General features: G+C 41.6%; 1 protein-coding gene and 1 long non-coding RNA gene across 3 annotated transcripts in view; one reads left to right on the top strand and one right to left on the bottom strand.

Moving 5' to 3' along the window:
- The window catches only part of SORCS2 (sortilin related VPS10 domain containing receptor 2), a 135,740-nt gene that overhangs the window by 67,240 nt on the left and 53,425 nt on the right, over positions 1-15,075 (bottom strand). For both annotated transcript variants that reach the window (XM_081872638.1, XM_081872637.1), the window contains 2 exons: positions 1,640-1,804; positions 1,013-1,086 (listed from right to left, as the gene is read on the bottom strand). In XM_081872638.1, the coding sequence (XP_081728764.1) occupies positions 1,013-1,086; positions 1,640-1,804 (239 nt within the window). The remainder of the gene's footprint in view (positions 1-1,012; positions 1,087-1,639; positions 1,805-15,075) is intronic.
- LOC309347998 overlaps positions 8,603-15,075 on the top strand; it is an 83,649-nt gene continuing 77,176 nt past the window's right edge. Inside the window, exon 1 of the long non-coding RNA XR_014159120.1 lies at positions 8,603-8,762. This is a non-coding gene — a long non-coding RNA (uncharacterized lncRNA). The remainder of the gene's footprint in view (positions 8,763-15,075) is intronic.

Here is a 15,075-nt window from a genome sequence, read left to right as displayed (position 1 = left end):
CTGGAGGACAGGAACGATCCATCATCATCAGTTGAGGCAGAAGTGGAAACCAGTTAGTTTCTACACACACTAATACACTGCTTTCCATCCTACATCCTGGCAAGCAAGAAGCATCATCAGAGTTTGTTCCAGCCAGGCAAACTCAGGGTGGAAAGAAGGGCCCATGACGGGGCATGGGGAGAGTTTCAAGGGCCAAACAGAGAAGTCAAGAGGGTTCTTGGGCCTGAGTATCCCCACTTCTGCCATATACCAAAAGCTTTTTGCCTTAGGGCACATGTGATAGAAGTCTCACTTATTTATTTTTTTACAAAGCCAGCAGTGGTCACCTCCAACTTTGCACACAATATTATTTTCCCCAAGTGACCTGTGCCCTGATATATGTTTTTGTGTGTTCTATACTTCTCACATTCATTTTTCATCAATTAATTTTCTATATGAATCCTCACTAAAAGTAGTGATTCAAGGAATTATACTGAAATAACTGGATCAGATTGTGGAATCAAATATATAAAATATAAGTATATTATCTATTATCTAGTGTTTAGTGGAGCTGAGGAAGTTTCTCAGTTACCTTTGACACAGGGCTCAGATCTGCAGGCGCAAAATTTTCTGCTTTGTTGCAATGAATTGAAAAGCCTTTGCAATATTCGAGTTCTTTGTCTAAATCAGAGCTCACATACTGCTACCAAATCAGTGGATGAGGGTGACACCACTGAAGAGTGGGCCATTGAAGAAGCAGGACTAGTTGTATCTATTTGTTCTACCATGTCTACAGAAACCACAGGTCACTCAAGAAGTTGCTGGACTTCCAGTTCCCTGAATCCTTGAACACTGGCCATGCTGGCTGGGGCTAATGGGAGCTGGAGTCCAATAGTATGGAGGGCCAAGGATTCCCCGGCCCTGGAGTAGTGTATTCCTTCATCCAAGTATAATTTTCATCAAACCACACTAACAAACCAACAAAAGATCTGCCTTAACTCTAATTTCTGGAGACCAACATTATGTTTCTTACCAAAATATATGGTCTTTTGACACGTGATCCTGCAGGAGTGTCCATTTTGTCCCCAAGTCAAGAGATGCATAAAGCTTAAAATATAATAAAAGCAGAACATGTTAGTACAGTTTTTATTTAATCCTTCTTACAAAGTACAATAAGCACAGGCAAATGAATTTTCAAGGCTGGAAGTAATATGCGAGCGAGCTGTCCAGGTGATCAAATTACTGGCTGCCATCCCTTAGTTCATTTCAATTTGTTTAAATATCAACAAAACATGACCAAAAAAGAAGCAGCATTTAGATTCATATAAATAATCATAGCATAACACATGTACATTCACACATTTACATTTATCGTCATGACTTTCATATACCTAATATCACTTCCTTACTGGCTGGTGTCATCTCAAACCCAATGCTGTTCAATGGACTCTGCTCAGTTACTCAGCTGTGAAACACTAACTGTTGAAGAATACTATGAGATGGATGTGTGTAGGGTACAGCCTACACTGAATGACCTGAATAATAATTTTCCATTGCTAAATAATGTCAACCTTATCTGAATACTATTCCTCTAAAGTGGTTAGAACTTATTTTGGTATAACATTTCAGAAATGTCAAAATACCCCTTGACCCTTCTTACCTGCCCCTCCTTGGTGTAGGCAAGCACTTTATCCTCCTGCTTTGGATGAAAAATCAGGGTTTCCACAAAGAAATTAATAGGCTGCTTTTGAAAAGTTGCTCCTTCATCTGTGCTAATAAAAAGACTCTGATCCAGGTCATTATGGGAAGAACTTACAAGAATTATCTACAAAAGAAAAGAACAGCAGATTAGGCTACAGGAATCTTTTTCATCTTATTAAAAGGCAAAGAAATGTAGGAGCGGAAAATAGGCACACATGTACTGAGCTGATTCAGCTCAATCTTCCTTCCAACTGGTCCAGAAACCAAAAGAGGAACTATATCAGCCCTTTAATGATAATCCCTTTAGGACAGGTCATATAAGCTACAATTATAACCATTGGTTTTATGCCACTTCAACTCCCATGGCTTTTCCTAAAAGAAAAACAACCTAGGATTTGTAGGATGATCATGTAGGAATTCTGTATTTAGGATCCCCTAAATCTCCATAAAACTACAATTCCCAGGATCCCCTGAAGACGAGAAGGGACTTTTATAGCACAATTGTATAAATGTTAACTCAAAAGAAAGTTCCATTTTGTTCTACGGTGCTTATTCCCTAGTGGGGTTGCAGCCTAGAACCAGAATTACCCTTGTGCTTTATCAGTGATCATATCACAACTGGCACAAGATGTTTGGAAGGAGGCAGCAAAATGCAGTTGGAAGGAGGGGATAATAAAATGTTGGAAACAACTAATCTTCCTAATACTACCATTAATGCTGCAAAGCTGCTTCCTAAGACAGTATTTTCCTTACTGAGCGATACAATACATTTTAAAATGACAATTCTTTGCCCATGTGCTCATAATCTAAAAAATGTCAACATGTACATGGTAAATCTCTAGCGGTGGTGAGAGTCAGCAGTCAATTATTTGTCTAGATCACAATTCGCTGCAAACTGCATAAAGAAACTAACTGAATTCTGCAAGAGGATTTGTCTCATGCAGGCATCCTGTTGGAGGCACACTGTTGGAGAAACCTTTCACGGTTCCCACTGGCAGACCTATTCAGGCATTTATAATTTTCATGTGCTAACAGCCAAGCAGCAATGTCCTGGGAGGCCCTGAAGCAGGGGAGGCCCCCTATGTCTAGCCTTCATCCTCAAACCCATAGAGTGCTGTAAAAGGTGACCTGCCAGCAGGGCTGGGGCTTGGCAGCTCAGCCAGCCTGCTCCCCCTCACCTGCCAGTTTGCACACAACCCAGATGACAATCCACTCCAGATTTTGCTTGGAACTAGACTGTCTCCACTAACTGCAGATCCAGAATTAGCTGTTTTCAACTCAAGAATGAGTAACAGTGTCACTCACTGTCCACAAGTGACATTTCAGAGGAGACTGAAAGGCTGTTGTACCATGGATGATGAAGTAACATGGTGAAACACAGTGAGGTGAACAAATTAGTTACATACATTCTGTGTGTAAGCAAAACCACTGAAGACTTCCCCCTCCTCATAGAGTCAAAGGTCAGATTATCACATTATTGTGCGGTGTGGCTGCTGCTGAAAAATCCCTGCAGGGTTGCGGAGCTGCAGGCAACATACGGAGCAAAATAACCATACTTGTTTGAGGGGAGGGGAGGGAGCCAGGGCTGCAACCCCTATGGCTGAATGCATGAGCTTAGAGACGCCCCAAGTGGTTCTCTGGCATGTGGACTGTGGGTCCAAACAGGTGTGATGTGAGCATGCAGATGCACACAGCAGCTGTTGTTTATTTTAGCAATAGCAAGCTGCAGGGACATTCAGTCAGGATCGGGACTGCAGCACACAGAGAGGGGGGACAGGTTAACCATTTCACGCACGCAACAGTCCCAGCATGCTTGCCTTCTGGAGCTAATACAGGAGTAGGCAACCTAAGGCCCATGGGCCACAAGCAGCCCATGGGGGTCGTTTAACCGGCCCACGAGCTGCCCCCAAACCGAGCCGCCCGCTTGGCGAGTCCCCACGTGCTATACTAAACCTGCGTGGCGTGGGGACTCGCTTCTGCGGCGCTAGAAATTGCATCTGCGCAGACGCAGACACCGGAAATTGCGGGGGTGTGCACACGCAATGCAGCCCACGGAGGGATCTCTGCTGGAGTGAACCGGCCCCGGCGAGGTAAACCTTGCTGACCCCTGAGCTAATAGAAGCTTCTGGAGGAAGGGTTTTTGGCAGGACTGCAGAGGGAGGTAAGAGTTAACTCCATTACCACAAAGCTGAGGTTCCAATCCCTCTTGGGCTGCAGGAAGAGAGAGCTGCTATTGTTGTAAGAAAAAATCAGGCATGTTAAATGCGTTCACACATTCAACATTATGCCTTTTCGGTCAGATGTTATGAATGTTAAGCGCTACATACGGCAAGGGGCCAAGAGCATGGCAAAGAAGCGTTTTGCTGCCGTTCATGCTGCAGCAATAAGAGCAACAACGAAATCAGGCCAGAGTCGGCTAGTGCTACAACTTCAGGGTACCTGCAATGGATACTCTGAAAATACCTAGTGTTCATTATCAGGGCTTACCTTGAGCCTGAACTACAATATTAAGAGGAAAAGACTAAAATTGATTTTGGACTTAAATAGGAGATCAACTTGGGAGGGGGTGGAATCCTAATATGAATTACCATAACTAGCTCACTATCTGGCAATTTGCCATTTCTCAATTTCCTTTCATTATTTGTAAAATTAGAATATTGCATTATCTCTAATGTTGCAGTAATCAGTAAGATTAAGATTGTAAAACACTGTGCAAATTACACATGATCCAACACGATTCATAACAACACAACTGTGGTGTTCTGTTCCAAATTCATGTGCTGCACAGAGGGATCCTCAGTTTGCGTGCTTCCATCAGCCTCTGATAGTGGGAGAAAAGATTTCCAGTAGCAGCAAAGAACAGAGTAAACTGGGCTCACTCTAGAAGACAATTACAGTGGTACCTTGGTTCTCGATCATAATCTGTTCCGGAAGTCCATTTGAATTCCAAAATGTTCAAAAACCAAGGCACGGCTTCCGATTGGCTGCAGGAGTTTCCTGCACTCAAGCATAAGCCGCATCGGACATTCAGCTTCCAAAAAACATTCAAAAACCAGAACTCTTACTTCCGGGTTTTCGCGTTTGGGAGCCAATTTGTTCGTCAACTAGGCCATTCAAGAACCAAGGTTCCACTGTAGTTATTCACTGAGTTCATTTTCTATCCCACCAATTCCCAAGAGTTGCAGCCTAGTAACAACAGTTTAGGAGGGAAATATAATGAAAGCAGAATACTCAATTAACAAGCAAATCATGCAGAAATTAAATTATACCCCATGTCTGCGCAACACAGGCTTAAATAGAAAGACTATAAGCACTGCCTGGTGGTATTCAGACTGCATGCATTCCAGTGCTCTACTCCATGTGGAAGTGGACCGAGCACCGCAAAGAAGAAGCTATGCTACAGGGTGAGTCCTTTAAAAGAGGCTCTGTGGATACAGAGTATACATGTTCCACGGGGCCTCTTTTAAAAGACTCACCCTGTACATTTAGAAGCTATACAAAAGAGGAACTGGCAACCAAGCACAGGAGCCAACTCCTAGGGGCTGAGGAGTCTTTAGCCCACCGCAAAAAAAATTTGAGGGGGCCACCCCCCCAAAAAAAAGTTGATGGGAATTGCCATTCAAATAGTGTGTGTGTGCCACATCATGTGATTGATTATGCAGGGCGGGGCTGACCTGGGCCTATTATTCAAGTTGGCACCCCTGCAACCAAGCAGCTCCTAACTATTCTGACACGTGGGCCACTGCTCCTGGAAAAACCAATCACAGATAAATTTCCAGAGCCTCATTGACAGTCTGTAGCCTGGCGGCAAAGCCAGAGAAGTTCTTTGATGCTTTACATCTCTTTCCAATGAAATGTCCATGTACCACCAAAAGAAATGTGCATGAAATGAAAATGCGGCATATCAAAACATGAAGAAGGAAATCCATAATGTTTAGAGATTCCTGTCCACAACCTTTTGACACACCAAAAACATTCCAACCTTGCTTGCACCTATACAACAAACTGCCAAGGACATTTGTAATACAACAGAAAGAGGAGTAACTTGTCAGATTTGTAATAATATAAAATTCTCCTCCTGCTAACCAGGTTTCTGGGATAAGAAATGTACCAATATACAGTGGCATTCTGCTCTTCATATATTAGTAGCCAGTTTTTTCTTTCAGATTTCTCCATGTGATTGTGTAAGTGGGTAAGAGGTACATATAGAAGGTCTAGGGTGAGTCAGGGCTCATTCACACTTCCGCTTGTCTTGTGCCAAATGATTTTGTCTTTGCCCTATCGCTTTCCCCTGGAAAACCTGCTCTTTAGTGCTAAATCGGAACAAACAGCAATCTGAGACAAACCTGGTTGCCATTGGTTCTGATTCAGCACTAAACCATGGGTTTCCCCAGGGGAAAGCAGCAGGCAATTCAGAGGTGGGATGAGTCTGTACATGAAGCCCTCATCCCTGCCACACTCACCTCAGCCATTGTGATCACAGAAATGGCTGTTGACTTCCTGCATACACATCCAGTGTACACTAGTCTCTCTACATGGCAGTGCACCCGTGTATATAATCGTACGGAGGAGTCTGTTCACTCCATTACTCATTAAAAACATGAATTTAGGTAAATTGATCTCAGTGGACATATGCTATTCTATGTGCTACCTGGAGATGGCAGCATTAAATTTCCCTCTGTATTGTTCTAGCCTCTATCCCATACTATTATGCAATTTCACATTCCAGAAGTACTCTGCTGTGGTTTTTAATTACTACGTGAAAGAAATATCGTGCAACTGCTGTTAATTTGGGAGTGTTACCAAATTATGAGCTTATTTTTGTACACTGTCAGCATATGTTCTATGTAGCAGGTGGTATGTAGAAATGTATTTTAATATAAAAAACCATAAAACATAATGCAACAGAATTTACACCTTCTAGTTTTTGGCTACTGGAAAATTCACACTGCATGCATATTAATTTTGTGTGCCTCCTTGGATAAGATGCTGCAGGTATGATTCCATGTGAACAGTATTCATCTATACCAGGGACATCCAACTCCCAAGAGACTGCGATCTACTCACAGTATGAAAAAACTGGCAGCAATCTACCCAAAGTTGTGGAGCTTTTTTTAGGAAGCCAAAGTTGTGGAGCTTGAGCTTTTTTTAGGAAGCCAAAGTTGGTGGGATTTTTTTTTGCTTTTTTGTAAGGAGATTTTGTAAGGCTGAGGAGCCAGAGGTCAACCAGGATCTACCAGGAACACCACACGATGTACCAGTAGATCTACCTGTTGGACATGCCTGATCTCTACCAAAATGACTAAAAGTTTTGTCTGTTTGCCTCATACCATTGGTGGGTGTGGGAGTAGGAAACCCAGGTGTGAGAAGGAAGGGGGCAGAAGAGAGCAATGCAAAGAGTCGCCAACCCCACCTGCTCCACCAAATGGGACTGGCCTCCGCATCCCCTCACCATGGACATCGCAAATCAAGGGCCCCCTCCCTTGCACAATGCACTATTCAAGGACCAGACATGCCTTATGGGGAGGGGGAGCTGAATGGAACCAGAACAAAGAATCCATTGTGAGGTCTGCATTTTAGAAGAATGCAAGTAACAGGGACAAGGAAATGTTAGGAGGAAGCAATTACTTATTTTATAGTTCCCCAAACAAGTCATGCCAGATGAATCTCATGTCTCTTTTTGATAAGAGTTACAAGCTTGGTAGAACGAGCTGGGGAACGATGTGGATGTAATGTACTTTTGTACATAGAGATGTCAGAAATGAATGAGGCAATGGGTGCTTCCGGAATACACCCAAAATGATTAAAAAAAAAAAAAGTAACAAGGCATTATTGTTGGCTATATCAACTATGTTTTATCTGATCCCCCACTGTTCACACTCCTATACATATGTTTAAAAGCAGCAAAGTACAGCTTCTTTACTGATTAGGAAATTTTAAAAGTTCTAGACAAAAGAGAGAAAAAATCATTTCCCCACATAGTAACATATTTCTGTCTCAAAGAAAGCCACACAGCCAAAGTCTAATGAGCAGTATAAGGTAAAGGTAAAGGGACCCCTGATCATTAGGGTCCAGTCACAGCCGACTCTGGGGTTGCGGCGCTCATCTCACTTTACTGGCCGAGGGAGCCAGCGTACAGCTTCCGGGTCATGTGGCCAGCAAGACTAAGCCGCTTCTGGTGAAACCAGAGCAGCACACGGAAACGCCGTATAGTATATACAGTATAACAGAGTCTAAATATTTGGTTTTCTGCCCAAATACGGGAGATCAAGCGCCCCAGTCACATCTGTCACTTCAGTAGTTTCTCTGTGCTGTCCTGGTCTTTTTATAAAAGTTATTTCCATACAGTCTGGGTAAATCTAACATTTATAGAGTAATTTGCTTGCCTTCATGTAACCTCAGACAGATTCGATTAGACACTTCCGGGTGTTACTTTGTGTGTGAAAACATCACATTCAAACTCATTGATTTAAATGTTGGCACTTAGTTTTGATTTGAAATCAATGGGACTTAAAAGTGCTTAACTTTGGCTGGATTGTGGCCAAAGTAATCACTGTAATTAGCAATGCTTATGGGCAGCCTCTAAGTAATAGCCCCGGGTGCCACTGTGGCATCGAACATCATTTCTGTAAAGAGAAGAAGATGACAACAGGGTAGGAAGGTCACTGATCAAAGTGCCCCAGGCACATCATGTCATGACAACTCACATCAATTGTTCGTTCATTTGTTCATAGAAAGCAGTCAGTGAAAACAGTAATGCAAAAATTCAGAAGGTAAGAAAAAGAATGTAGGTTACATTGTCACATTTGGTAGCTTCCTTTTCATACAAAATACACGGAGATGGATGCTAGAAAAGTATGGAGTTGTACCTCGGGTTACAAACACCTTGTGTTACAGACACTTCAGGTTACAGACTCTGCTAACCCGGAAGTAGTACCTCAGGTTAAGAACTTTACCTCAGGATGAGAACAGAAATTGTGCGGTGGCAGTGGGAGATCCCATTAGCTAAAGTGGTAGCTCAGGTTAAGAACGGTTTCAGGTTAAGAACGGACCTCTGGAACGAATTAAGTTCGTAACCAGAGGTACCACTGTAGTTAATAGAAGAGTAAGAAGCAAGCTTATTTATATCGGGGAAAAGAAGAAGTATCACAAATAAGCTTAATAAAAAAGCATCTTCAAAAATTATGCTGAAACCCTGCTTACAAAATGGGCCCAATGCAAAGTGCTGCTTTCAACCTTTCAACCTACCAGGGGTAGGCAACCTAAGGCCTGGGGACCCGGATGCGGCCCAATCGCCTTCTCAATCCGGCCCACGGATGGTCCGGAATTCAGCATGTTTTTACATGAGTAGATTGTGTGCTTTTATTTAAAATGCATCTCTGGGTTATTTGTGAGGCATAGATCCTCAAGGTTCTAGGGAAGAAAACAAAGTAGATCCTACAAGTCTGACACCTGCCCATCACTGTAGACAAAACTCAGCTGGAATAGTCTGTCTTGGTACAAAGAAGGTTTTTGTGTTTCACTATGCTTGAGAAATACAGTACTGCCACTCTTCCATAAGCCCTGGAAGAATTATGGCTTGTGGAGATACAACAACAAACTACCATTTTATCATAACAGCATATGGGAACATCTTCACGTTGCAACAATAAGGCCATCTGCTGCCATCAATTTAATAACAGGTTCTATTATAAGGGCAAGGATAAATGTGCTTATCTATATTAGGGTGACTTCAAGTGACTGAGTGTTATACACAAAAATAGTGTTTTTTATTTAGGCACGGAAAGGGAAATTAGAGGAAACATTTTATGCAGATTCCCTTCAGAAGCTGTGCTAAAGGGAATGTGTATATTCTCATTCTCTTTTCCGGTTTTTTGTTTTTAACTCTCAGACATATACGCCCAGGGAACTGACTGTAGCAATAACTGAGTATTGCTGAAACTGTGTGATAAATGTGACAGTCTAGTTTTCACCTCTGGAGCATCTTCCAGATAAATAGCCCAACCTGAAGATCAGCCTTTTGCTATTTTAAAAAACAGAAAACAAAAGAAATCAATTTCCCACTTGAAAGGCTGCCAGGTTGACATTTTAGAAGAATAGTTAATGAGGGAGCCCTATTAGAAGTAAATGAAAATTTCCATATTAGGTAGAATGCAATCAACTTTTTGAGTCCTATAATGCAGTAGTACAATAAACATTGTTGGTCCTATTTGCATTTACACAGTGGAAATGAATGAGGGGCATGTTATGAGCTGTACTTTGTGGCAACTGAGAGTAAGGGGAACTGACCTTTCGGTGGCACAGGAGCACTCAAGTGTGCAACAATGCTGTGACAAGATACATTGGCTAAGAAAACTGGCTACTGGAGAATGGGATTTTGAACAGGGAATTGCAGGGAACTGCACTGCTCCTCAGCTCCAAATCCCCCATGCCAGATGTTTCTCCACTTGCAGGGCTCCCTTGCAAACATGCACACTATGTAGGGCTGTCTTTGGGAAATGACCCCATGCTTATTTGGAGGAGCAAAGCTACAGTTCCCTTGAACATCTGTGGCAGCTGTGGCCATTACTGTCATGGAGGGCAGTGACCAGGGTTGGCCCACCCATGAGGCAATGTGAGGCAACTGCCTCAGGCAGCAGGATCACAGGGGCAGCAGATCTGGCCTCCAAGGAATGCATTGCCTGCTGCAGCTGCTGCAGTAGCACTGATGGCTGTGGCGCACTCCTTGGAGGCCAGATCTGCCTCCTCCTCAGCAGCACCCTCCAACGCCACCTGGGTGTTTGTGGGTGTGGCACCACCATTTTGCAGTTCACCTTAGGTGCCAAAATGTCTTGGGCTGACTTGGGCAATGACTATGCCTTGCAGAAAAAGGAAGCAGTGGGTGAGATAAAACTCTATGGAATGTCATAGGAGACAATCCCCTGGTGCCGTGGAAGTATCGTTTGGGGGTGGCCTGGTGCTTCTTTTGGGGTGCAAAGCTACAGTTCTCTAATTCAAAGCAGCAGGCTGAGGTTATCAAGCACTGAAGTGCTCAAGAACAACAATCTTTATCCCAGCAAACAATAATGCCTCTTGAAGGGGAGAAGTGATTGCAAGGTACGATATGGGGTATTATCATTCATATTTTCTGGTGTAGGATCAAATAAACTATTGAGGCTATTAGTTTGGCTCTTTGTCACATAAGGAACTGGGCACCAACTTTAGCATCACTGAAAATATATAAGACAGTGAAAACTGCAAGATTACCACCTATCGTCCAACTACTGAGGTATAAATCTTGCAAAACAAAAAACAAAAAACCACACACATTCAACTTTATCCAGCACCAATTGGTACCAATTCACCATTTTTAGTGGTATGGCTCACATACTGGAAAGGCATAATGCCTGAACAAATCATGTATTGAAGATCCACTCCACACTGGACCTATATTACCCAAAGGTCTGGAATCTTTTGTCCTGATTTTCCAGGGCCAGTCCTGGAATTACGAAAGCCATCCTGGCCTCTGAATTGATCCCAGAATGTCCCTGTTTCCCCTGTTAGTGCTGCTGCTGCTGCTGCTGCCGCCAAGCTCAGGATGAGCCGACGCTTATCATTTGGGTGAGTTGGGCTGAGTGAGAAAAGTCCCTATTTTCAGCTGAGGAATGTTGCAGGGTTCAGTTTCCTAGCACAGGGATTCTGTTCTCGCATGCCTGGGAACACCCACAAGTGCCATTAAAATTATGTATTTTATAAAAGGGATCCTAACAGAATCATAGACTCTTAGAGCTGGAAGGTACCCAAGGGTCATCTAGTCCAACCCCACACAATGCAGGAATCTCAACCAAAGCATCCATGACAAATTTTTTTAAAGATTTTTATTAAAATTTTAAAGGTTACATAAGGAACAACAACAAAAACACCCAATTAAACCAAAATAGAAAGCAATACATAAAAACAAGTCACATCAAAAGAAAAAGATAAAAAATGGAAAACAGACAAAAAACAAGCAAAAAAAAACATAGAATCAAAAGAAAAAGAAAAAAAGAAAAGAAAAGAACAAATCAAACATTTACATAACTTTCCTTCTTTAACTTATTTCCTTGACCTCCTCACACCTCCCCTCTTTGTATTCTGATTCAGTTAGATATTCCAGCAAATCCTTCATCCTTGTCCTTATCCTAATAATTTATCTTAATATACTGTAGTTTAACATTTTCTTCTTTCACCAATTAATCATCCATTTTCACTTTATTTAATCTTATTTCTCATTAAAACTAATATATTGAACTTAATCTCTTAAGACATTTCCCCTAGGGTCATAAAAATTTCATTCCACAATTTTTCCATTTCTCATTAATTTTTTTTTTTAAAAATTCCTTATATACACTTTAAATTCCCAATTTCTTTCCTCCATCTCCCCTCCCCGGTCCATGACAATTGGCCATCCAACCTCTGCTTCAAAACAAACCTCCAAGGAAGGAGAGTCCACAACTCCCTGTCAAGCAGCTCTTACTGTCATAAAGTTTTCCCTAGTATTTAGTTGGAATCTCCTTTCTTGTAACTTGAAGCCATTGGTTTGAGTCCTCCCCTCCAGAGCAGGAGAAAACAAGCTTGTTCCCTCTTCCATGTGATGCCCCTTGAGATATTTCCATATGGCTATTGTATCTCTTTTCAATCTTGTCTTTTCCAGGCGAAACATACCCAGCTTCCAAAATCACTTTGGCAAATGCACATATTCAATGTCTTTGCCCTTTACTCCACTGCAGTTGCACCACCGGTTGTTTAGTTTTACAAGAAACAGATGGTTTCCTTCCATATGAAATGAAGCCCTTGCAACAACTTTACAATATACTTTTGAACAGGAGTGCCACCAGGATTTTGTGTGCCTATGTGAACTGGGATTTCTGCTGCATTCACAAAACACACAAATTTGCATGAAACTTGCATGTATGTTGTTATGTGGATATTTGTGCCATTTTGCGATGGAGGTGAAGGATGCAAAAATAAATCAAAGGCCACACACAAGCAACAAGAGGTCTGACAAACAGAGTATCAACGTGGTGCTTTCCCCACGATAGTATTTCCAGACCAGAAAATGTTTACCCTGTTACAGGTTTTTGTTTTTAATATATTTTAAAACATATCATCAAATTGCCCAAATGTTTTCTTGTTTTTACTCCAACTTGAGTTCTTTACATGATAGAATTGGCACTGGGGGAGAGTGGGGCTCTTGGGCAGACAGAAATTACTTTCCCTCAATGTAAACCATGTAAATAAATTAATCTCTTAAAATAACCAATTTTGTCATCCTTTCTGCTTGAAATCTGGCATCCTCAAACTTACCTCTTCTATACTGCCAAGTTTCAAATTGATCCATTGAACCATTTTGAACCGTATGACCTACTTAACCACCACCACCCACCAATTTCCAGTTCAGCCAACTCATTCTTAAACACAGGCAAGCATTCTGAATAATGGATTCCTCAGCTAGTTTTCTCCCCAGCTAAACCCTTTCCTTGCTGGAGACAACTAGTTCCCCAGCAGCATACGGCATATAGTAAATATTACCAAAGTAATAAATCTTTGGCAGATGATTACTTTGAGAATTTTGGGAGAGAGAGAGAGAGAGAGAGAGAGAGAGACCTTATAGATTCCACACACACCCTCCCAAAATGTGGTTGTTTATACCAACTTTGTGTGTTTATAGTGACAAAACTATGGGAGCTGGAGGACTGCTTTATGTTCATATTAATTTCCTGACTGATGCAAGAGCTGAGGTTTTAAAAGTTACATACCCCTGAGGAGAAATCCAATTTGACTATAAAATCCTTGTCTTCCAGAGGAGTATAATATGGAATTCAGTTAAATGTTCTACTTGCTTTCCATCTACAATTGTATTAAGTCACCCATATCATGTTCCATGATACTATTTTGGAAATGTTAAGGTTTCCTTCCCCTGGATTATAAGCATTTTGAAATCCTAAGTGGCATATCATAGCTCTCAATACTCTTTGTTGTAGGATTGGAACTCCCCCTTTATCCCTCTAAAGTATTGCTTAAGTCAAAATTGCCTTTGGGGATTGATCTGAATTGAATTTGGGAATGTAAATCAGATCATCACCTTTGCTTGGCAGAGTCTTACATCTCTCCAGCTTTTATAGGCTTGACAGGCAGCAGAGTCCAATTTGCTATAATTATTTGCCTTTTGAGAAATCATATTCTTTTCTCCTTCACACAAAAATGAGAATATACTGTGAATTTGGCATGGAAGAAAACGGAGGGCAACACACGAAAAGATGAACAGAGAAGAGGGCACTGTGGTCAAGATGAGAGAGTGCAATGCACAGGATACATTTGGGGGTTTATATTTCTTTTTACAGCAAGAGATGACCTGTTGTATAGCCGACAACTTCTGGCCAGGAAACTTACTAGTCACAGCACTGCAGGTGTGCAGCTTTGAGAAAGACAGTGCATAACAAGCATCAGGATCAGAAACCTTCTCTACAAGACTTTTGTACTAAGTACGGTATATTCACGGCACAAAACCTCTGAAAGTGCTGACGCAGACTCACCAACTGATCTTCTGAACACATTCTGCCAGTAAAGTGTTAAATTTTTCAATACTTTGGGGAAGCAGATCTTTTAGGTGCAGAAAAAAAAGGAACTGTGGGCCTTAGCACATCATGCATTTTTAATAATCAGAAAATGTGCTTGGGGGAGAATGACCACAGCTGACAGGCTGAACCCACAGGAGTAGCACATTTCTCACAAACCCCCTGGAAAAGAACAGTGTCTCACTTCTATTAAAAAATACAATAGATGGACAAACCACTGGTAACAGAAAAGGAGCATGTTTAGCTACCAATTTCAGTGCTGCCTAGTGACCTTTCAACAACACCGACTTTCCAACATTTTAGTTGGAAGCAAGTTCATATCCAATTTTTCACTAGTTTGGAAAATTTGGTAAAATTGAAAACTCTCATGGTGTCACACATGCCTGGCAAGATGTGGCTAAAATCACAGGCACGTCTGACATCACGGCAGTGTTCAATTTTACCAAATTTTAAAATTAATGAAACCTAGGAAATTAGATTTTGAAAGGTGGTTGCATTTCATATTCATATATTGGTTTGAAAAATGAAAATAAGACAGTTTACATTAAAAAGCAAATGGAACCCAATTTCTCCCCCGTTGGTACCAGAGCTACATGGAGAAAGAACTTGAAAGAAAGCTATCACATCTCCAGCAACAATGCACAAAGAGAACTGCAACCTATTTGGTATTCAAATATGTAAGACATGCTTTTTGGTAACTTCTCAGCAATGTTTTCTTACCTTGCTGAGATCAGAAAACGTCTAAGTGCTTATTCAGACATTCAAAATTTGCTCCATGCAACCTGTCCAAAGCTATCTG

The sequence above is a fragment of the Podarcis erhardii genome, assembly GCF_964252035.2.
Source record: "Podarcis erhardii genome assembly, chromosome: 8".
NCBI lineage: Eukaryota > Metazoa > Chordata > Lepidosauria > Squamata > Lacertidae > Podarcis > Podarcis erhardii.
This window is presented reverse-complemented; position numbering and strand designations above follow the sequence as displayed.